The sequence below is a fragment of the Hetaerina americana genome, unplaced genomic scaffold (genome assembly GCF_022747635.1).
Source record: "Hetaerina americana unplaced genomic scaffold, ioHetAmer1.1.p SCAF_24, whole genome shotgun sequence".
Taxonomy (NCBI): Eukaryota; Metazoa; Arthropoda; class Insecta; order Odonata; family Calopterygidae; genus Hetaerina; species Hetaerina americana.
This window is the reverse complement of record NW_027286808.1, coordinates 7,528,020-7,550,098: the sequence shown is the minus strand read 5'-3', so window position 1 is coordinate 7,550,098 and position 22,079 is coordinate 7,528,020. Positions and strand designations below refer to the sequence as shown.

At 35.7% G+C, this 22,079-nt stretch overlaps 2 protein-coding genes across 4 annotated transcripts in view; one reads left to right on the top strand and one right to left on the bottom strand.

Annotated features, from left to right (window-relative positions):
• Positions 1-3,369, bottom strand: part of LOC139689469 (double-stranded RNA-specific editase 1-like) — a 30,289-nt gene extending 26,920 nt beyond the window's left edge. The window contains exons 1-2 of the mRNA XM_071586606.1: positions 3,094-3,369; positions 6-82 (exon numbers count right to left, since the gene is read on the bottom strand). Coding sequence (XP_071442707.1) covers positions 6-82; positions 3,094-3,133 — 117 coding nt within the window. The 5' untranslated portion in view covers positions 3,134-3,369. The remainder of the gene's footprint in view (positions 1-5; positions 83-3,093) is intronic.
• A 399-nt stretch (positions 3,370-3,768) lies between these two features.
• The window catches only part of LOC139689503 (rab GTPase-binding effector protein 2-like), a 34,190-nt gene continuing 15,879 nt past the window's right edge, over positions 3,769-22,079 (top strand). The window contains exons 1-9 of one of the 3 annotated variants that reach the window (XM_071586660.1): positions 3,769-3,904; positions 4,113-4,235; positions 4,322-4,504; positions 4,619-4,986; positions 7,995-8,138; positions 9,151-9,222; positions 9,348-9,429; positions 16,060-16,163; positions 19,728-19,940. In XM_071586660.1, the coding sequence (XP_071442761.1) occupies positions 3,844-3,904; positions 4,113-4,235; positions 4,322-4,504; positions 4,619-4,986; positions 7,995-8,138; positions 9,151-9,222; positions 9,348-9,429; positions 16,060-16,163; positions 19,728-19,940 (1,350 nt within the window). In that variant the 5' untranslated portion in view covers positions 3,769-3,843. Of the gene's footprint in view, positions 3,905-4,112; positions 4,236-4,321; positions 4,505-4,618; positions 4,999-7,994; positions 8,139-9,150; positions 9,223-9,347; positions 9,430-16,059; positions 16,164-19,727; positions 19,941-22,079 lie in introns of all 3 variants that reach the window. The other 2 variants (XM_071586661.1, XM_071586659.1) reach the window with 2 other exon arrangements.

Sequence of the window (22,079 nt, the reverse complement as noted above, 5' to 3'; positions counted from 1 at the left end):
CTTACTTCTGATGATGTCAGACGCTTCATTCCACCTAGAGGGGCATTCATGGTTGGTGGCCTTGAAAGCAGTGGCGGGAGCCCTGAAAAAATGTTTATTAGAAAAATTAACTTTAATTGGCATGACATTATGTATTAGGGGACCCAGCATATTTTCCATTAAAATAGCATCTCGACAATCTACCAACAAATATTCACAGACATGTTAATTGATTTAGAACACAATAAACAATGAATAATATGTCGACCCAGGAAAATTGAAGCCTCCATCACTTTATACCCACTCTTAATGAATATTTTATCACCTTCATCTCAATATATGTCCTGTGTTTATGACAGGAATTGCAAGTTCCAATGAAAAGTGAAATATGACAAATTGTTTCATGGGATCTAACTAGTTATTTTTATTGATTTTAGTAGGTATACCCAAAATATGGAATGTATGCCATTAATTCTGGTACACCAATACAGAGGAACTAAAAATGAATAACAAACGTGGCAGAAATGGAAACTATCAAACTAAGAAGCACAGTACATTCGCAAAATTTATCCAGATTCTGATATAGCTAGAGTGAGTTTAATTCTCCTTGAGCCCTATTCCATTATCCTCTTGTTTCTTCATTATCACAAGCTTGTTCTTTAATTCCATGTTTCCTTACACTTGTCACATTTCTTCCTTATGGCTTTATTGCCATTTACATAATATTTATTTCTACATTAAAACCTAGTGTCTCTAGCACAACTTAGAAATATTTTTGTGAAATAACTATGCTGGAGCATGTGAATTGATTGCATTGAGCAAAGATTATCATCATTAAATTTGTTTTTGCAGCTGCTTCCATTCGCCAATAGAATTTTGAGAGTGAAAGGATTTATGCCAAACTCGTCCAATTTTGACTCATCAACCTCAATACTAAATATATTCTACTAGGAATACCTCTAATACATGCACTGGCAGGGAATGACTTAAATAATAAGTGGTACACCTGACTGCCTGCACTATCAGTTTCAATAAACAAATTTCACCCTCTTCAAAAAAGAATTAATTTTATTCCTATAACAGGTAATTTATTGAAAGGATACGAGATCTGTGTATTAAAATGTCATACTTTGGAAAGTTCTCTGCCAGTTTAACTCAAAATCGCATCAATTTTCGCATTTAACTCTTTTCTTATTTCAACTTTACTTAAGCGGTCTAAATACGCTGGTATTATGTTCTAAATGAGTTAACAACCATAAAATGTACAACGAAAATTGTTTAGAAATGTTTCTGTCGGTGTTTTTAATGGTCCGCACATTATAACTCACACTACCTTCTGCCAGGAGCCACATATTTCCTAGGTCCATGAAATTTTTAATACATTTCGCTTTCCTCAATTTGGATGCAGTGAGCATTCTGAGGCACAGGTATACTTCTGGCCTTTGATCACCTCCACTTCAACCAAATATAGATTATTCCTCATTTCATAATACATTTTGATTTGTACAAAAAAATTTTTAACGGTAGGGAACATAAACCATCAAATTTATTGTGTATTATCGCTTCATTAGTCTTTAATGAACCCGATAGGTAAATAATCCAATTCTTAAAAATATAACCCTTGTGCACACACTCGCACCTGTTATGCTATGGACATGTGGGAACGTTAGTTTCGTGAAAAAACACTACATGACTAATCAGAGAGTTTACAAATACAAACTCTGAGATAGGGGCCCCTGAAATTTCGAACGTGTAACACTAGGTATTAAGGTTAGAGCAAACCTTTAACTGGCAATTCGAAAAATATTTTTTAATCCACGCCAAAAATCGGAGGATAAGGTAATTCATATTGACAAAATAAAAGATTTATAAATTCTTTCCTAACTCACTAAAATATATAACAAACCGAGGGTAAGAACCATGAAGTTTAAATTTACATACTTTAGGGAATTCCCCATATTATTATTTATTTATTTATTATTATGTTCTATCGGTCAGGCATGTGACATGCAACATAGCCATAAAGATATTCAGAAAATAAAATTTGAACAAAAGCCGTTATATGCAAAACATGAAAACACACTTCGATGAAATACAGCAGTCAAACCCATATAAAATTGAGAAGAATACACGTAAATACTAATACACACCCTTCCATTAAAAACAGACGATCACTCAAAACTTCATCCACACTGTACTACCATTAATTAATTGTAGCCTCTTAAGTTCAATTAAAAAAGTTATTTACAGTGGGTTTACTTATCACATTCAACGGTCACTTATTAAAAAAGTTAAGGAGAATGACGAGAACCTCACATAGATACAGCATAAGACTGCTGAATTACATGTATATTGTCTCTTCCACGGCTGGTTTTATAGTTACGTTATAAGTTTCCCCGCCACTGACCTTTGAGGTGACTATTTCTTGCATAAAAACAGGTTTTTTCGTGCAACAGAAAATGCCAAGGATACATATACAAGCAGAGAATAATTAAAACTGCTGGTTCTGTCCATTACCCATGGACGAATGTGTTTTGAATCTTGTGAATTCTCTGTTAACAATATGAAAAACGCTACGTTCCTACTGGAATAAGGGATTATTTTGAAAATAATAATCAGACAAAAGCTTATGACCAAAACACAAATAAAATGTTCATTTGCATAAGTTTCGGCGCAAGTTCATCATTAAATCCACCATTCTAACTTTTTCTCTTTTCAAAGGCTCCTTTATTTCAAGAATTTGAAGGCTGAACGATACTATCAGAATAGGATTCGAATTAAATGCAATAATACTCGTTTAATACAAAAAGTTCAAAAATACCTCAAGGTAACTGTGCTTGCAGATAAAGGCCATTCGAAGTTAACGTTTCCTCTTTAATAAATAAAAATGAAAGAAACATCCAAAAGCATTGATATATAATTCCGACAGTGGAATACCAAAACCAAGTAATGAAACCGTAAATAAAATCAATATGAAGTTCATAGTTGAAATATGACATTACTGAAGCAAACAAATAAACTTAATTCAAAAAAGTCGTTATTCATCGAAAGAGCACGGCGAAGTGATAATATTATTTCGACTAGAAAAATACTATCATCTGATTATATACATACCCAGCCCGTGCTGAATGCCGTTGGGACTTTTGTACGCCATTGCTATGCTTCCCCTTATGAGCTTTAGCCGGGAAACACCTTGAGAACGAAATAGGCAGTATGGTGTTCTCACGAAGAAGAAATGGTTACCGGTCTAATAACAGGCAGGGCAGAAGCGAAATAATTTGAAGGTTTCGTTGGGTGAAATGCTTCAAGATTTTCTCCGTAAAGAAAATCGAGATGTTTTAAGGCTAACAACAGAAGTCGCTTGCCAACTAACCGCCGAGGGCCACACAGCGCAAGACTATCCCATAATTCTCAATATGTAAAAACATGTGAATTCGCGATGGTGAAGCCGGAATCACGGGAATAAATTGGAATTCGGGGTTGTTGCTGAGAAAATGATGAAATATTATTTCAGGGAAATCACCTTTCTCAGGAATGTGATTTCAGGAAAAGCTGAAACATATATTTTATAGGCGAAAGTACACCCAGAGCACTAATGGAAATAATGAAATAAACGTTAGTCCATATGATTCCCCAAATCCGGAAAAATCTGTATGTCTTGTTAACGAAATCACAACTTTTAACGAAATTGGTTAAATTTGCATCAATCGCGAAACTTAAATCACACAATAGCACATATAATTTTGGTCGAGAGTAAAACAAATGACTTCTCAGAACGCACGATGATGAAGACTTGAAAACAAGTGTACATGTCACCTGGAGTTTACTGTCTTCTAATTGAAAAATAAATGCTTAGCGGCAGTAATGGAAAATATAGGATCTGAAAATGATGGCGAAAGTCCACAGAATGAGATTCCTAGTGATGGTAGGGAGTTTTTTTTTCCGATTAACTCTTAGGAGTTCAATTTAACAAAGCATTATGAAGAATACGTGTATCTTGGTTTTTCTATTGTGATATATATATATATGTGTGTGTTATTGTTTGATGGGTTTACATAGCATCATGTGAGATGTGTTAACTTCAACTAAAATATGTGAAGTGTACTTGTTTATCACGTAAATTTGGAATGCAGGGTTGGACTCGACAGCGAACGACATGGAAACGATTAAGAAGTTGCAGGCGGAGATGCAACAAGCACAGGAAGAATTTGGAATTCAGAGAGCGAGACTCAAAGAATTATACATGAAGAAAGAAGGTAGGTATAGCAGCACACTACTTGGTCTTGTTTAGTTAACTAGCTGTTTCACCAAACATTTGGCTAAATAAGAGTTTCCTTCGTAGAAGAGCTGGTGCGTGAAACTCAGGAACGCGCTCGTTTCCAAGAGCTTACTAATCAATTGCAGGACGAATTAAATGAAACTAGAAGTGAGTTATTATTAGCCAAGTTACGACTCGGAAATGAAATCGCTCAAGAAAAACGCAAAAGGGAAGAAGAAGTTGCATCTTTGGAGAAATTGATGCAAGGTAATATTCACTAATCAAATTTCACCTCTTTGTTAAGTATCTCAATTGCTTGACGATGTGTGCAGTAAGCACCCGACTGCTGATTAATATTGAAATTATTTTCCTTTTGTGTAGAAGCTGTTGAGGAAGCCTCAATATCCCAAAAAAAATTTCAAGATGAGATTCGTAGGTTGCAGAAAATCAATGAACTTAGCGATTCACATCGCCCTTCAGGTGATCAAGGTCCACGGCTTCAACTTGGTGGTGCCGTTGCAGCGCTAGCTCCCAGCATTACTGCTTATACAAAATCATTTGCTCGGAAAGTTGGGAGCCTCGGACCTGGGCTATCTTCTTCTACAAATCCCACACAGATCACTTCCCCTTCCACTGCTTCCGCTATTCCTCTCACCTCTGGGCATGCTCATCCAAATATTGGAGAATCAAGCGCAGTTCAATCCTCTCTGACTTCATCAGAGGAGAACTTGGAGGAAGGCATGAGGAAGGTAAAGAAATATGTACGTGTCCAACAAGAGACCATAATTTAAATATTAGTGTAAATTTTACTCTATAAGTAAATTAATTGGTTTTCATCAATTTAATTATTGAATGTGGATATTTATTGCATGGTTTAAAGAATTTTCTGAATTTTTGTGAGATGTTTTTGGTGTTTTGGCTCTGCTTGAGGTATAGCAGCGTTTGCAATAAATATGAATATAAAGACTATTGGGGAGAAAAAATATCCAATTTTTTATCCATGATAATAGTGGTGTGAAGAAACTCATTTTAATCACTTTTTCACAACCACTTCGTGTGGTATAAAACAGCTTATCTTAATAATTATATACATATGTTTTGACAAATATGGTATTAAATAGATGATGTCCCAAGAGCAAAGAGGCAATAGCAAGAGGGGTTGAACAGGAGAACTTACATTCTCCTGCTGAAGGTATTTTTGTGGTGTTAACTTTAGCCCTTGGTCGCATGTTTAATTCCATTGGTGAAATCATTAAAATGTTAGTATCCTTTGCTGAAACTTAATACAGTTTAACAGTTAGCAGTTGCAATTACATTTACGTTTTTCATGCCTAGGGCCGATTGTTTGATGTCCCTGATTTGTATAGGCTCTTAATTGGAAACTTTTTGATCTTTTATTCCTAAAATACCTTAACTAAAGTCAATTTCTGCATGAGACCTTGTATTATATCTATTATTGTTGCATAGTGAAATGGATGTGTATTGGTTGGGAAATTTATGGATGAAAAACTCAGTAGGCAAATATTTGAAGGATCTCTTCACATATCCTCATCCCTAATATCCTAAATCCCATAATGCCTCCCAATATTTCTCCAAATATTGACTCTTTTTCATTACTAAATTTTTATGTATAGAATATAATTTCAGATTCCCTCATCTTTTGAGCAAATATCCCAATCGGTTTTACTAAAGGTTGGCCATTATCATGTATTTCATAGTCACCAGTGTTCCTTCAATTTTTGAAAACTGAAGTAGAAAAAGTCAGAAAAACCATGTATCATGTGAACAAGCAATTTTCATAGTTTTTCGTAGGCAATCCTCATGTGGTGTTATCCAAATCAAGATTACCTACCTCATACACAACTAATCTTCTTGCTTTGATTTGTAGCATGCCGAATGAATGCATCAAAACAGTTTGAAATCTATTAAAAATGACTATATTATTTTTAAGGAATTGTCTAGGAAATACCTGGGATCAGAGAATATTAAATTACTGAGCATCCTTGTATTTATACAAATTGTGGAGCTTGGAACTTCATGTCAGCTGGGAAAATACCCTGATTAGTTAGTGAATAATTGTCTCACATTTTTTTCAGTATTTTACTGGGTTTGTTTTTGATTTTTGACGTTCATAATATATAAGCTGAGGACTGTGTGGAATTGTCAATGTTTTTATGTAGCTTCATATTTTATTTGCTGATTAAATTCTAAAGAAAATTTTTAAGTATAAATATCAATGTTGGCTATAGTTAAGATTTAAAAGCATATTGATGTTTTCCCTCCTCACGGACCAGAACTACAGTGTGGTGACAGGGTTTATGTTTAGATGACCCTGAGAGCTGCACTTGGCAGGGGTAATAATGATTGCCTCTGGTAGGGTCACCCATGCCAGGTAGGTTAAAGGGTAAGAGCTAGACAAAATGTAGTTCTGCAGCTGCTATTCATCAGGGAAGTGGCTGCAAATGCATCTTACACCAATGGGAGGGCCATTTTAATGGTTGTGTAATATTATAAACACTATTGAGGAAGGCAAATTGAAACCACATCAATTTTCATTTTCATGATAAATATGGATAGGCACAAAGAGAAAATAAAAACTGGCAGCTATGGGAATGAGTGTCAGCCGGCAGGACTGCATGTCATGCCCAGCATAGGAGGAGGCAAGGCTTTCATGGTCATCAACACATGAAATCCTGGCACAAACAAGCTGAGGGCAGTGGGAAAGAGGTTCCAGAAGAGGACTAAAGTTGAGGATAGGTGCATGGAATGTTAGGATGATGAGGAGGACAGGAAAGCTGAAACATCAGCAGAAAAATGGAGACAGGAAGCATTGATAAAATAGGTTAATATGAGATGGAGAAATATACAAATTACTGGATTGATAGTTACACAGTAATTTATAGTGAATGGAAGAGAGTCAACATGGAGTGGCCGTAGTACTGAATAGGAAACTGGGGAGAAGATTAGTGAATATAGAATAGGTTAGTGATAGCATTATATTTGTAGGGATAAAAAGGTCTTGTCAATCTAGTGGTAATCCATTTGTATATGCTGACAAGTAGTCACTGGAAGGAAGAAATAAAATCTGCAGGAGATAGGGTTTGATAATAACTAACACCTGGTTCAAACGCCATCAAAGACATACATTTAGGAACACCTCTCATCAACTCACATAGCTTTTAGGGTGTCAATGCATACTTAAGTTTGCATGACATTAAAATTAAAAAGGAGTGGGGGGGGGTAGTAGTATAGTATCATAGTGGAATCTTGAAGTTTTAACAGGAGTAAAAACAAAGGAGTACCTAGAAAAACTTAACAGACATCCAAGTGAGAATAAGGGAATTAAAATGATAGAGGAAATGTGGGTAGATCTTAAGAATGGTGTAGAAAGGGAAGTGATAGGAATTTTAAAGAATAAGAGAATCAAGAAGTCATGGGAAAGATGATTAAGAGGATGGATAAAAGGAGATGGAGGAACATTAAGATAGAAATGAGAAGAATTTGTGGAGAGCGAAGTAATGAAATTAGGCGAGAAACTAATACAGCCAAGGAAATTTGGTCAAAAGATCCCTGCAATGATGTCGAGAAATTTCTGATGGAGAGAATAGTTGAGGCACCATACAGGAAGTTAAGAGAATATTCAAGTTGTAGCAATGTACATTTACAATTTGAGATTCGGAAGACAAAATAAAAAATGGTGCCTTGAAACTTCAATAATTGCACTTAAGTAAGGTTTTGTATTTATTACTATTTTTAGGCTCAGGAGGATGCAGAAGTTCTTCGGTCACTAGTCATTCCCTTAGAGGAAGAAATAGAAGCCTTGAAAGATAAATTAAGAAATGCCTACCATATTTTAAAAACCTATGGTTATGAAGATGGGAAGGTGAGAATCCAGTTACAGGTATTAGTATATCTTTTAACAGAAAAGTATAATTTTAATGGCATTAACCAAGTTTAGTGTAATTATTCTTCTCACTATATATATATATATATATATATATTTTTTTTTTATTTCCTACTCTAATTGAGTATATGCTCAAAAGACCCAGCATTTCATCTTAAATAGGAAGAATGATATGTTGTCTAATAAAAATGCAGGCAGCAGGAAATTCTAGATTATATAAAGAAAGCATAAACTGCTGCAAAAACATTCAATCAAAGATAAAAGTTCTTCATGAATTTGAAGGAAAGCTCTGCCACTAATAACCAGCATGGACACAAAATTTTTAGTACCACTTTAGAGCTTTCATTTCAAAGGTGGATGGACTATAGCTATAAAATCTTTGTAATGAATATAATTTCTGAGGGCAAAGGAATAAGCATGAAAGGGAGAAAAACTCGTTATGGATCTAAATGGTTTTGAGTAACATTGCCCAAAGTATGCATGATCTAACCTATAAGTTCTGTTCAGGGAAAATAATTTTACATAAATTTGTTGAATGGAATGCATGTCAATTTCAGTCAAGATCACCTCTGAACTTTCAACCTCTCTCATTTAGGAATCCTTATGTAAAAAATTCAAATGAGATTTTGGATGTAAGAGATCTTCCGAAGTTAGAGGTTGCTATTAATATGGTGCTTAAAATTATGAATAAATTTAATGTTTTGCTAACTTGAAAAGAAAGGCATGAAAACTTAACAGAAATTAATATTTGGTTAATTCACAATATGTAAATGTTTTCTGATTGAGAATGTTAAGATCTTGACCTATTAATACTTTTAAGAACACTTATCTGGCCAGTGAAAGATTTCAAACCCAAGTTTAGGCTCTAGAAATGTAGTAATCAGAAAATATCCTCCTAGTAATGCTGGACTTATTGAGCTCTGGTTATGATGAATCACTAAGGACATTGAATACTGGGGAAAAATTCAGAGAGCCCTTTTGTATTAATTCTAATTTATTTCTCCTTTAGGAAAGTTTGATGAAAGAAACTGAAGAAGCTCCTTCCTCAAAGAGTAATGATCCGAGTTTGATGGAGATCAAGGTAATCAGGATTCTAAAATGTCTAAGTTTTCTAAGATGAAGCAGAAATTAGTTTCATCTGTTGCAATGAAGTGAACGAATTGCATTGTGTGTCTTATATGAATTTTTTGTTCTTAATTCAAACAGTCTGAAGCATCACAGGTAGACGATAGCTCCATGAAAGTTAGTCAACTGACGAATGGTTCTCCAGTTCCAAAGGTCTTGCAAGGTAACACCATTATGAGTTTTTGGAATCTACTAATTTTACGCAGTGGAAAGAGAAATTAAATCCTTTGCTTATCTGATCTTGTCTTTAATGCATTTGCGCCAAGGTAGGTGGGAAAATAATAAATATTCCCAATTTTTTTGCTGCAGTTGAGATCAAAACCCTTAATCAGAATGCATTTTTTTGCTAATATTAAAATGAATTTTTCAGTGATATTTTTGAAAAAGTTCCAATTGATTAAAATCAATGCTCTTTTTCCTTAAGATACCAGATTTTTGACCCTTACTATTTGTTGACTTACTGTGATAAAGCCAATTTTTTTCAATCTTTGAATTTATTCTTTCATTAACCAATTTGTTTTAAGCTTTAATGTGCTCACAGTCAGCTTTATTTTGTAGTCATTTTAATTGATTTTCTTACTTCTTTTCCAGTATTTCTCAGTGTAGGGAACATAAACCTCCTCATATTTTAGCAAATTATATCTATATTTATGCCGCACAGTAAGCATGGAGTATGATTTAGTTCTGCATAGCATTCTGTTCCATGATAATACTTAAGTCAGACTTCTTGAAGTGTAATTACGCCTCTGGAAAAGTTAGAGATATTTAGTTGGGTAATGAATGCTGGGAAAACGTTGGGAATATTAAAAAGAACATCAGAAAAATTTTTATAGATTCAAAATATGAGAATTTATTTGTTTAAAAATTACTCATCTTGACTGGGATATTGTCCTGGATCCCTAGATCAAGTTATTTAGCTGTTTATCTACCAAGTTATTCTCTTACACTTTTAGTTTCTAAGAAACTTTTAGGAACAAGATAGTGTAATGAATTACTGTACATATAATGGTGCTGCATAATCATAGCCATGTGCATGGTGCCAAGGGTGGTTAACACAAAAGGTGTGCATACCTTCTGACATGTTGAAAAAGCTATGGCATGACACTTAATTTAGCAGAGTTATTGCTGAATTATTTTTAAACTTCAAAAGTTGCAGATTTTGCTGCGTCAGCAGTTAACTCTACTAAGTAACTACATATGTTAACATTTCCTACAGTTATGTTATTTTGCTCTAGATTTTTCACCTGCATCCTTTTCCTCTAAATATGGTGTAAAACTTGTCCATGGATTTACAAATGATTGTTGAGTTGATAATATTTTGTCGGTTTTTTACTTTACTGTACAAACATTTTGACAAAATAATAAAAAAAGGCTTGCATGCATTAATGTTTGTGCATTGAGGAATTGACAACTTAGGGTTTTTCATTGTGGTACCATGCACACAGCTATGTTTGTAGTTTGGAGTATGGAATATATTTTAATTTCCTCTAAATTAATCATTGTTATTTGAAATTTTCTTTCCATCATTCAAGGTGCAATAGTGATATCTTGAAATAAAGTGTCAATAAAATTTGGGAAAATGAAGTAATTTCCTATGCACAGGATGTAAGATTTTTTTCAAATTGAGAGATGCACGACAAGAATGTGTCAAATTTACTAAACATGGAAAATATTTTGCAAAACTTCTATTAACTTAAAAATATGCATATTGATTTTTTTTGTCTGGAGTATATTACAAATGAGGGGTTTTGATAAAACTGACTTAGGGAAATTGGTCATATCTAAAAGTCTCTTCATTTCGGAGATACTGCTATCGCTGAAAGCATTTGTTTAATGATCCTTTGTCCATTGACTCATGCAATGAGCCTGCCAGTACAGACTATTATGAAGTGTAAATGTATTTTATGCTTAACTGGTTTTAAAATTTGACTAGAAACTAAAACTGCTGTCATTAATGGTTGCAATTTAGCATGGGACCTGTAAATTGGTGCTGTTAAGTCAATTAATTGGTATATTTAACATCTAATCTGGTATTACATTTTCAGGAGACAGTAGGAGTTTGAAAAAATTCTGAGTATATCCCATGTGCATTTAGTCAATTAATTATGGATCAAAATCCCCACACAAATAATTATTTTTTCTTTCAAAGCCATCCATTAATGCCTCTAAATTTTTCTCATACCTGGGCAACCAGTCTAACATTATAATTGTCACATTATGAGCAGAAGGTTATGAAAGATTCTGGTGACTTTTCACCAATTGTGGCAACAATATGGCTTCATGTGCATTTGTGTCAAAAGTACTGGAGACATAAAGGAGCTTTTTTGAAACAAGAGAAAATCTGTCAAGATATTTTTATAGGTTTTTGTCCAACTTTGAATGATGCTTTCACCTTGGAATCACTAATCACTGATGCTTAGTTGTAAATGGTATTGTTTGTTCGCAGGCAGTTGTATATACATGTATAGTTAATAAATGTAACGTTGTCAGGAGCAATGTTCGAGTGTTTGTGGTAGATGGAGCTTGCCGCGCGGAGACTTGTTGTAACTCAATTTCTGGCCTCATTGGCCACTCACTGTTACCCATTGTTTATTGTATAGCTTTGTTGGTAATAGAGAATTTTGAAAAATGCATTTTAAACTAACCAAATACTTAATTAAAGTAGATGAATTACTTTTATGATGTGGTCCTCATCTTGTAAGCTTTTTCCTAAACCCAGTATGACTGAGGGGACAAGTTGGTTCAATGCTGTGAGCTAAATTCAATAATATTTTAGTATCCTAATCTTTTTTTTACCAATTTGGGTTCAAATTAAATTAAATCCCAATCAAAACTTAACAGAATATGCTATTACATATAAGTTAAGCTATTTCATTCAAGTAAAAGTTTCTTTCTCCATGAAAAACATTGTGTCTGATTGGATGAATTAAGTTTTGTGTGGCAAAGACAATTCCTATCTTTCACTTACCATATCAGAAGTTACAATAACTGAAGTGGTTTGTTGAAGTTTCTTCAGCTGGTGCTTGTAATGTTGTCTTAGTTTCTAGGTGACATATGTCACCTAGAAATGATTGTAATTGATTTCCTCATAATAACAAATACAGTTACAAAAAGGCTACCCAACCTACAGTGAAATTGCAACAAATATTTTTTTATACTCTCCAAAAAATTCCCAAAAAGAAAACGCATGTACGCATGTATGTTCCACAAAAATGCTAAATATCCTGATGCATGGTGCTACTTTTTATGTATTCTAACGCTAAAATAGTTACCTGATTCATGACCCCCACTTTTTTAATATTCTCCTCTCAACTGGGTTGCTAATGATGTGGTTGAAAAGATGTATTTGAGAAGGAAATAGATGAATTTAACTACAGAAGTAGGATGAAGAATGTACCAAGAGTTGAATAATAAACTAAGCCCGGAAAATGTCAAGGTTAAGAAGTATAATATAGCATAAAGAAGTATGATGGAGGCTGTATTGTAAGGACGCAGAGATTTTATTATGGAAGGATGAAATAGGTGCACTCTACAGGAAGGTGACTGATCTATCAGGAAGTAAGAAGGAAAAGTCTGTGAAAAGTCTATTAGAGATCCAGCAGAAAAGTTGTTGATTGAGCCAAGGAAGATTATAGAGATATGGAAAAAATACACAGGAGATCTATGTGGTGATAATATTTTGCCTGAAAGTTTAGACATAGAAAGAGAATATGGCGTAGATGGGAATAGCTTAAGTCTAGGCATATTTGATTGCAAGATAGAAAGTGCAGTAAGTGAACTGTAATTCAATCAGGGCTGTAGGTATAAATGTCATTCCATTGGAATTACTAGAAGGTTTAGGAAAATGTTGAAAGAAGAGTTTTTATGGGCTAATTTTTAGCATTTATAAGGGAGGAATTTGGCTGGAAGACCTCTAATCAGTGTTAGTCCGCATCCCAAAAAAGGGAAAGGCAGCATGTTTGATGACTAAAGAACAATAAGTTTGATTTTGCATGTAGCATTAGTGCTTCTCAGGATCATCAATAAGAGGATGGAAAGGAAGGAAAAAGAGATCTTATGGGATGATTAGCTCGGTGTTAGGAAGGGGGGAGGTAGATGTGATGGCATTGCAGTAATGAGGCAACTAATGGGGAGGAACATACAGTAAAACTAAGATGTATTTGTTTGTTTCATGGATTTTGATAAAGTATACAATATAGTAAGTTGGGTAGATTAATTGAATTTCAAATAGAGGACAGGAGAAGATTGTGTGGAAGTAATGGTAAGGGAGACATGGGAAAGGTTGGAGGTAGGAGTGAAAGTGGGCATGAAATCCATATAATTTGATTTGTGGATGATCAAGATTTACTTAGCCAATCAGCAAATTGTTTACAATCTTTGCTGAGTGTATTAGAAAATCAGTGTGATAGGTGTGGGATAAGAATCGAAATAAACAAAACAAAGGTTATGAGGTTATTCTGGGAGGAAGACTAATATGAAAAGTCAAAAGCCATAGATTTAGAATGGTTTACCTATCCTGGGAGTGTGTGCTCTGTGGAGAGAACTCTGACTGAACATTGCGGCTGCTAGATGCAATGTTAAGCTGCGTACCTTTTGGTGCCTTTCGTTAAGAGTAGGCTAATGCTGACACTGGGTTTCTCTTCACCCTTCATCCTTTCCTGTTCATCCCTAATAACGCAAATGACCTTAGCTGTCGGTTGCCTCCCCTAAAAACTACTACTATGTACTATGCATGTTCTAAGCAGGATGTCATGAGAGCAGGGTTGCAACTTTTAAACAGTGACCTTATATTCATTCTGCCGACAATGTGTCTAATGATTCCCAATTTTTATTAGCTTGCCTCCAGATTTTAGGTACGTGGGGACCCCATGATAAATCGGTGGTAATTACAACTAGATATTTTACCATAGCAACTTTTATACTAACTTCAGTAAGTTTTTACACAAAACCCATGGATCTTTCAAAGAAATTTACCGCTGAATATTTGCTATAATTAAGTTCTAATCCCCATACTGTGTACCATTTCAAAATACTATTGAGATACTTTGCCGCTGTTAATGGATCCTCTTTCCGAGATATATCCTGGTAAATCAAGAAAAGCGGGGGCCTAATTACACATCCCTGAGGTACACCAAAGTTCTTTTGTATGCAATCAGAACGATTGCTGTCAAAGACAGCTTCCCTGTTTCTGTTCCAACAGGAGGTCTTTCATCCAATTCATTGCACTCTTATTTATGCCTGTGAGCTTTAATTATAGATAGTATACCATGGGAAAAGTGTAGATAAGTCAATTATTATAATGATATGCCTCATTTCCCCTATATAAAATATTTATTGCAACATTGTTACAACACACTGTGTGATCGTCAGTTTCAAGTCCTTCCTTCAAGAACTTTTGAAATGTATAAAGACTGTGAGCCAAAGTGCACATCATAAAAATATTTGTAGTGGAAAAATGCAAGATTTGTAATTCTTTGCTATGAATTATACCCACCACATCAAGCCTAATACTGTGAACATTAAGGCAGTAGTACTTGAATACTCTGCATGCATGATTCTTTTGTCATATTTGAAGGAAAAAGTATCAAAATACCTGATTTTTGGTGTAGATAAGCTGGATAAATGAGGGAATATTATAATCAGAATAAGTGGCATCCTTGGTAGAAAAAAAAGACAACAATTAGAATGAAAAATTTTAATGTGTTCGAAGACAGATACAAGTTCAAAATCCAGAAAGTGGGTACCCTACCACAGATCCATAAAATTTGTGCAAGGCTGATGATCATTTTTCTAGGTTTTATTTTGAATACTTTAACAACTTCCTTTTTGTACGAGGGTCATCCGGAAAGTAGTACCCGTTCGTGAAATAAAGAGACAAAAGTAAATATTAACAAACATAAAAAATTTTATTTGAAAGAGGATACTTTAAACTACTTCTCAACATAATCTCCAAGCAAATTAAGGCATTTGTCATAACGTGTGACAAGTTTCTGTATTCCTGCTGCATAGTCCTTCGCCGCCAGCTCATTGAGATACGCGAGGGACCCATCTTGCACAAATTTTTGCATAATGCAGATGGTGTTTAACAATTTCATGAACAATTGTTCGAGAAACATTGGGAAAATGCTCACAGATGTCATCAATTGTGACGCGCCGATCGTTCCTCACGAATTCGTCAACTGAGCTCACCAGTTGGTCTGTAATGACAGACGGTCTCTCCGAACGCTCATCGTCGTGTGTGTTCCCCCTCCCCATGTTGAAGTTGCGACACCACCGCCGAACAGACGACTCATCCATTACATTGTCTCCATACACCTCCTTTAATTGGCGATGAATATCACATGGGCGAACGTTTCTTGCATTGAGGAATTTAATCACTGCCCTCACTTCACAACTGGCGGCGTTCTCAATTTTTTTAAACATTGTAAACAATCACAGAAACAACACAGGCAATGCTAGCGTCACGCAACTTGGCTCAGAGAAGGCAGACAAGCCACTGAAGCTATCTGACCTCGTCCAGCGGCTACTCGCGTCGTCAGCACTTCATGCGGCACGAACGGGTACTACTTTCCGGATGACCCTCGTACTTCTCTGAAAATGAACATTTTTTATTGCCATACTTTTTTCATGATCTTGGTACAATGTTCAGCCTTTCATTCATTCATTATTTTGTGCGCTCATTCATCATCATGCAATGACAATACATCTCAGCTATCATTCCCATTATAAAATTGTTAGAAGTTGCTTCCTTATTTTAAACATGCTTGTACATACTTTAATTTTAATACAACAGGTGCAGAACAGCTGCAGAAATCCCCTAGTCATCCTGAAACCATGGTGAATACTCTTCAGAGCACAAATGAATGCCCCATGGAGGAAAAACAACTGAGTTCACAGGTGAATTACTCTTCAGTTATTTCAATATGTTTTATTTGCCTGTCCTTCAAAGGGAAATTAAAGTAATGGAATCAGTTATTTAATTTCGGCACTATGAGGGGCATTACTAAAATTAGCAGTATTAGTAACATTAATACCTGGATAATGATACATGTACCAAGTTGCAAAAAGAGAAGTTTCAAGTGTGAAATGGTGGAAAATCGTAATTAATTGAAATTTGGCAATTTTACATAAATTTTATTTTGTGGAAAATTGCCAATTTTTTATTAAACACCAGGTTGTGGTTGTCCAGGGGTAGAGCATTGCATCAGTGGGGCTTGGTTCAATTCCTAGATGCTGGAAACCCTCAGCTTCACCCAAGCTGCGTGATTTTTTGGGAACTAAAACTTCCTGGGAAACCATAGGTGGCACAGAGAAAGGATCTGGTTCTCTGGATGTGTGTATTTCACGTACTGTTGAGCTTAGTATTTAATGAATTCACTGAAATTACCATCGCCTATCAAACCGTATTTGGGTTGAACACTGTTTTTAATTATAAATGTATGTCATCAATACAGTAATGATTTGCATTTAGATGCCATTCCATTTCAAACATTTCTTCTAGTTTCTAATTTTACTATCTTTGGCATGAAGGTATGGATAAATAAAGAAAAGGGTGTACAATAAATTTGTGGCGAAGTTCATTGTCCTTTGTGTAATGTTGCATAATGTGGCTTTCAAAGTTCCCATGGTTTAACTAAGTAGTTTTGTTATCATTTAGTTGTACATATATTAGCGATCCCCTCCCATGGACTACAACCTTGGTGTGGTGGAAGGGATTGCATGTTCCGATGACTTCTAGAGCTGTGCTGGCGGGAGCAATGATAATTGTACCTGGTAGGGTCATCCATTCCAGGTAGGTTGACGGTTAGGAGCCAGGCAAAAGGTAGTCAGCGCAGAATCTGTTCCTGAGTGCCAAGACATCTGACCGCAGTGGGGCGGCCATTGAAGTATGGTGTCACATTAAAAACACCATTGAGGAAGGCCATGGGACACCACCTCAATTATCATTCACAAGAATAAAATGATGGACAGTATAGAGAAAATGAGTCCTTGTGTTTGTCATCTTAAGATACCCTTGCAGAGTAATTTCAACAGCAGCAGTGCAGAAGATGCAGAAGAAGACCAGATTAGTTAGGATAAGAATTTGGAATGTTAGGGAAATGTTGAGGAGAGGAAATTAAATAATATAAAGCGAGAGATGGAAAGAGGGAATATAGATATTTTAGGTCTATATGAGGTGAGATGGAAGGATATTAGGGATTACTGGAGTGATTGTTATAGTCATGTACAGCAGAGGGGACGATAGCCAGTGAGATGTTGCCATAATATCCAATAAAAAGGTAGGAAGAAGCACAGTTAACATAGCAATGGATCGAGTATTACTAGTAGAGGTCAAAACATTGTCGACGAACTTGGCCATTGTTCAGGTATACATATCATCAAGCAATCATAAGGAGGAAGAAGTCGATAGGATATACAATCAGTTGGAGGACATAATCGCATGCATTTCTGCTGGGAAAATTTGATTGTGATTTGACTGAAATGCAACAGTAAGTGAAGAAAGAAATGGGATTGGCGTGGGGGGTTTATGGTTTAGGTATGAGGAATAGCTGTGGGGAGAAAGCAATTGAGTTCTGCCGGAGATTGGTTAATCATAATGGAAACTTGGTTAGACACCACAAAAGGTGTAGGTATGCATGGAAAATGCTGGGGGACTCAGGAAAGTATCAGTTAGAATACATTATTGTTAGGCCCAGGTTAAAAAACTGCATGATCTATTTGCCCAGTATCTCTGGAGCAGATGTGGGCTCGGATCACAACTTGGGAATTATGAAGTGTAGCATTGATTCAAAAAGATAAAACAGGGAAGATGGCTAAGGAAATGGAATGTAGAAGCATTAACTTAAGTTCTTGCCTGGGTGAGTTTTACTCCACCCAGGGCTTGGGGGTTTGTAATTGTGTCTATTGTTATCATTGTCAATAATTTGATGTATAGGCAAAATAGTGCTGGTTTTGGAGCTTTGGTAAATAAATAAATAAGCTTAAACGACAGGGAAGGAGTATCTGCTGTCTGTAGAGAAAATCATGAGTATGGAAAAAATAAACTAGATAGGAAGTTATTTGTCTTATTGGTCAGGAAATATGGTATCTGTAATTTAGAGATGTAAAAACTTATTTTAGGATCCTTTGATTGTTGACATCAGCTGTGAGAGCTCTTTAGTAAAGTTAGGCAATTGCTAATCCCAGTAATACAGGGTCGCACCCAAAAGTGGTAGGACTGATTTTTTTACAAGAATTTTATTGACGATATACTTTCATCGACTTAATAATCTTCAAAGTATGCTCCTTGAGCTGCTACACACTTAGTATAACGTTGCTCCCATTCCCCGTACGCCTGCTGAAAATTTTCTTTGGGGATGCCGTTCATGATCCTCGTCGAAGCCTCTTAAACGGCCTTTATCGAGTCAAAACGTCATCCCTTGAGCTGTCTTTTCATCAGGGGTAAGAAGAAGAAGTCCTTTGGTGCCAGATCGGGAGAATAGGGTGGGCGCGGCAACGTGGCAACGCCGTATTTGGCCAGTAGTTGTCTGACGACGAGCGCGCCATGGCAGAATTTTCGGGACCATCTTGGCACACACCTTGCGCATGGCCAAATCCTGTGAAATAATGCGTTGGACGTTGGATGCAGACACACCGAACTGGTCTGCAATTTCTTCACTGTTAAAGCGTCGGTCTGTGTTCAGCAGTGTCCTCACTGTGTCCACATTCGTGTCGGTTCTTGCCGTCGACGGCCGTCCGGAGAGATGGTCGTCTTCAACGAGCTCCCTACCCTCTTTAAACAACTTGTGCCACTCAAATACTGTGGAACGGCTTAAGGCAGTGTCCCCATAAGCCTGCTTGATCATATTGATGGTCTCAGTTGCCGTATTCCCGAGTTTCGCACAAAACTTCACGGAATAGCGTTGCTCTAAATTCAGATTCATTTTGTTTTTCGACGCAGACAAAAAACTTGCTTCACTAAAAACAGTGTCCTCACTCAACGACAGCCCGCAGGCGACTGAGGTTAGTGTTAGTCTGTTGCTAAGAGCCCCCTCCACCTTACCCTGCCAGGCAGACCCCCCTCCACCGCTCCGTTCACGCCAGAGAAAATCAGTCCTACCACTTTTGGGTGCAACCCTGTATATTGGGAAGGTTGGAATACATGAGTATTATTTAAGGTGAACCATTGGGAATTGGAATCTCTGGGCATCTTTATTGTGAAATTATGGATTTGAAAAAAACTAGGCCATACTATTTAAACAGCTGAGAAAAATCTCTTCAGCTTCAGAAAATATCACAAAATTTCATGTGCTCTTCATTATCACATGTTGGTAGTATTGATTTCAACTATGTGAAAATTTTTCTCACACTACATAACAGTCTTTTCTTTGTACAGGTAGCATGTGTGAACTTGAGTAACTTCAAAAACCAGATGTTTTGGGATGTTGGAACTCATGCCTGTTTCATTTTCATGTGTTTCAGGGTCAATTGATTACTCCTGCTGTGTGCCATATGTGTGCCAATTATGAAGCTCAATTACAGAAGATGCAAGAAGAAGTGTCTGAGCTGGATAGGAAGAGGAAAATTGCAGAAAAGGCAACAGAAAGGTACCGAGAAGAGCATGTTAAAGAAACAGAATTTCGTAAAGATATGGAAGAAAAATGGAATGAAAAAAAGGAAAAACTCAAGAATCAGGTACTGTGCACTGACCCTTTTTTATTTTTCTTCGGTTTTTATTTAACATATTCTCCATGTTGCTACAAATTAAACAGAAAATGAGACTAAGTTGAAGTATTGAAGTTTGTGGGTGAATTAATTATTGACTCTAGAATATTAGCTGATGAATTAAAAAAATATCCAAACATCTTTGTAAATCAGCAAAAAAACTTATGAGATTAAATGCACTTCATCTGCAAAATATCCTTCAATCAAGAGAAGAAGATGAGAATTCCTCACCTGGGAGCTGCAGCCCATGGAAATATTACAATTATGTCTTCAATTAAATAATTCACTTGGTTATGATGGTGTAAATACTTGACATTAGATAAATAATGCTGTAAACATTGTTTCTTGTCTTGCATATTTATAACATTTTTCTTCATCAAGTATATTTTCTTATCCATTAAATAAATGCTGTGGTTATACTATTGCTTTATATATATACAAAACTACCTATTAATTCCTCTTCACCGTATATTTTTATGGTTTGAGGAAATTTTGAAAAAAAAAGCATACTTTGACAAGCAACATTCTTTAGTACTAACTTGTGTGGGCTTAAAATTCTAAAGGGGAAAAATGCTTCAGAGAAATAAATGCTGCTCCTCTACTTCTCATCAACTGTAATGGATGTACAGTTACTCATAGTTTTGGATATTATGTTCAAGCATTGTGCATCAATTGCAATGGACACCCATGTGTTATTTGTAGAGAGCTGATAAATATTCTGTTAATGCTTTGTGCGACCACAAATTCAAGGTAAATATAACTGGTTTTGAAGGTGATTTGGCACAAAGATATGTTCCTCTTATTGAAGTATCATAATTATAAAAAAGATGTTTGTTTCTATGGTAATGGCCAGGTTTGGTTGTTTAAAAGTATTTTTTACAAGCAAGACCCTCCTTGGAATTGAATCCTAGCTTGACATCCCTCAGTGAAGTGTAGGCATCTGGTTGTCTTGTTAGGTGAAGCTAGGATAGTGTGTTAAGTAATTACACCTACTTTTCATAAAGAATTATATTAAGGCCATGGTTTAGCTGAAGATTTGTCAAGCTCAGGTGAGTAATGGACGAAAGTGTCTGCTCAAGCAGCTGCATATAAGGTGGTGCTTCTGTTGATTGTTCACCTGAAGATGACAAATTAACATTGAAACCATTGCCAAAATCATAATAAATTTTCATACATTGGAATAGTTTGATTATTCATTATGCTATCAAGGTTGTCTTCAATGACATCGTGCCTGAATCTACCCAATTGAAACTAACAAATGTAGCTATGTAAAGTTGGTTTCCATCCAAAAATTACCTTGAATGGTAGGCTACCTGATAATAATGATAATTGTTTTGCTACTTATCAACATGAAAAATCTTTGATGTATTATGATTTGATTTTACTGGGTTATGGCTCTATCAAGTGAAAATTTTATCAACACATTAAACAAATTGTGATAAGATGCCATTTCATATATTATGTCGTGGCCAACGAGGTCTGTTTAAAGTATTGCAAGTTTTGAATTTTCACAGGTTACATGTATTTGATTTTTGATTTTTTTGTGGCATTATATTGGTACTTAAATCTCTCACTTATGCCAAAAATTTTGGCCATTTTGAATGTTCAGTTAATTGTTGACAGCTGTTTTGCTTTGATATGTTGTGGCTTGTCTTTGATTTTTGCCTGTTGCAAAAAATGGATCAAAGAATCTGTATCAAATTTTGTGTGAATAACAAAATTAAGTGCAGGGATACATTCCCAATGTAGGCTGTGGCATATGGAGAAGCTACCTTGGACCGAAGCAACGTTTATCAGTGGTTCAAAATGTTCTCAGAGGGCTGAGATGATGTGAACAACAAAGAGTGTGCAGGACACCCAAGCACAACAACGGACGAAAACAATGATGAAGTGAAGAAAATAGTATTGGCCAATCGTCGAATCACCGTTAGAGAAGTTGCTAAGGACCTAAACATATCGATTGGCTGGTGCCATTCGATTTTTACCAGTAATGGGTATGACAAGGGTTGCCGTGAAATTCGTACCAAAAATGCTCAATTTCGACCAAAAACAGCAATGCATTAGCATTGCTAATGAGTCGTTGTCCCAAATTTGCTCGAGAGGGTCATA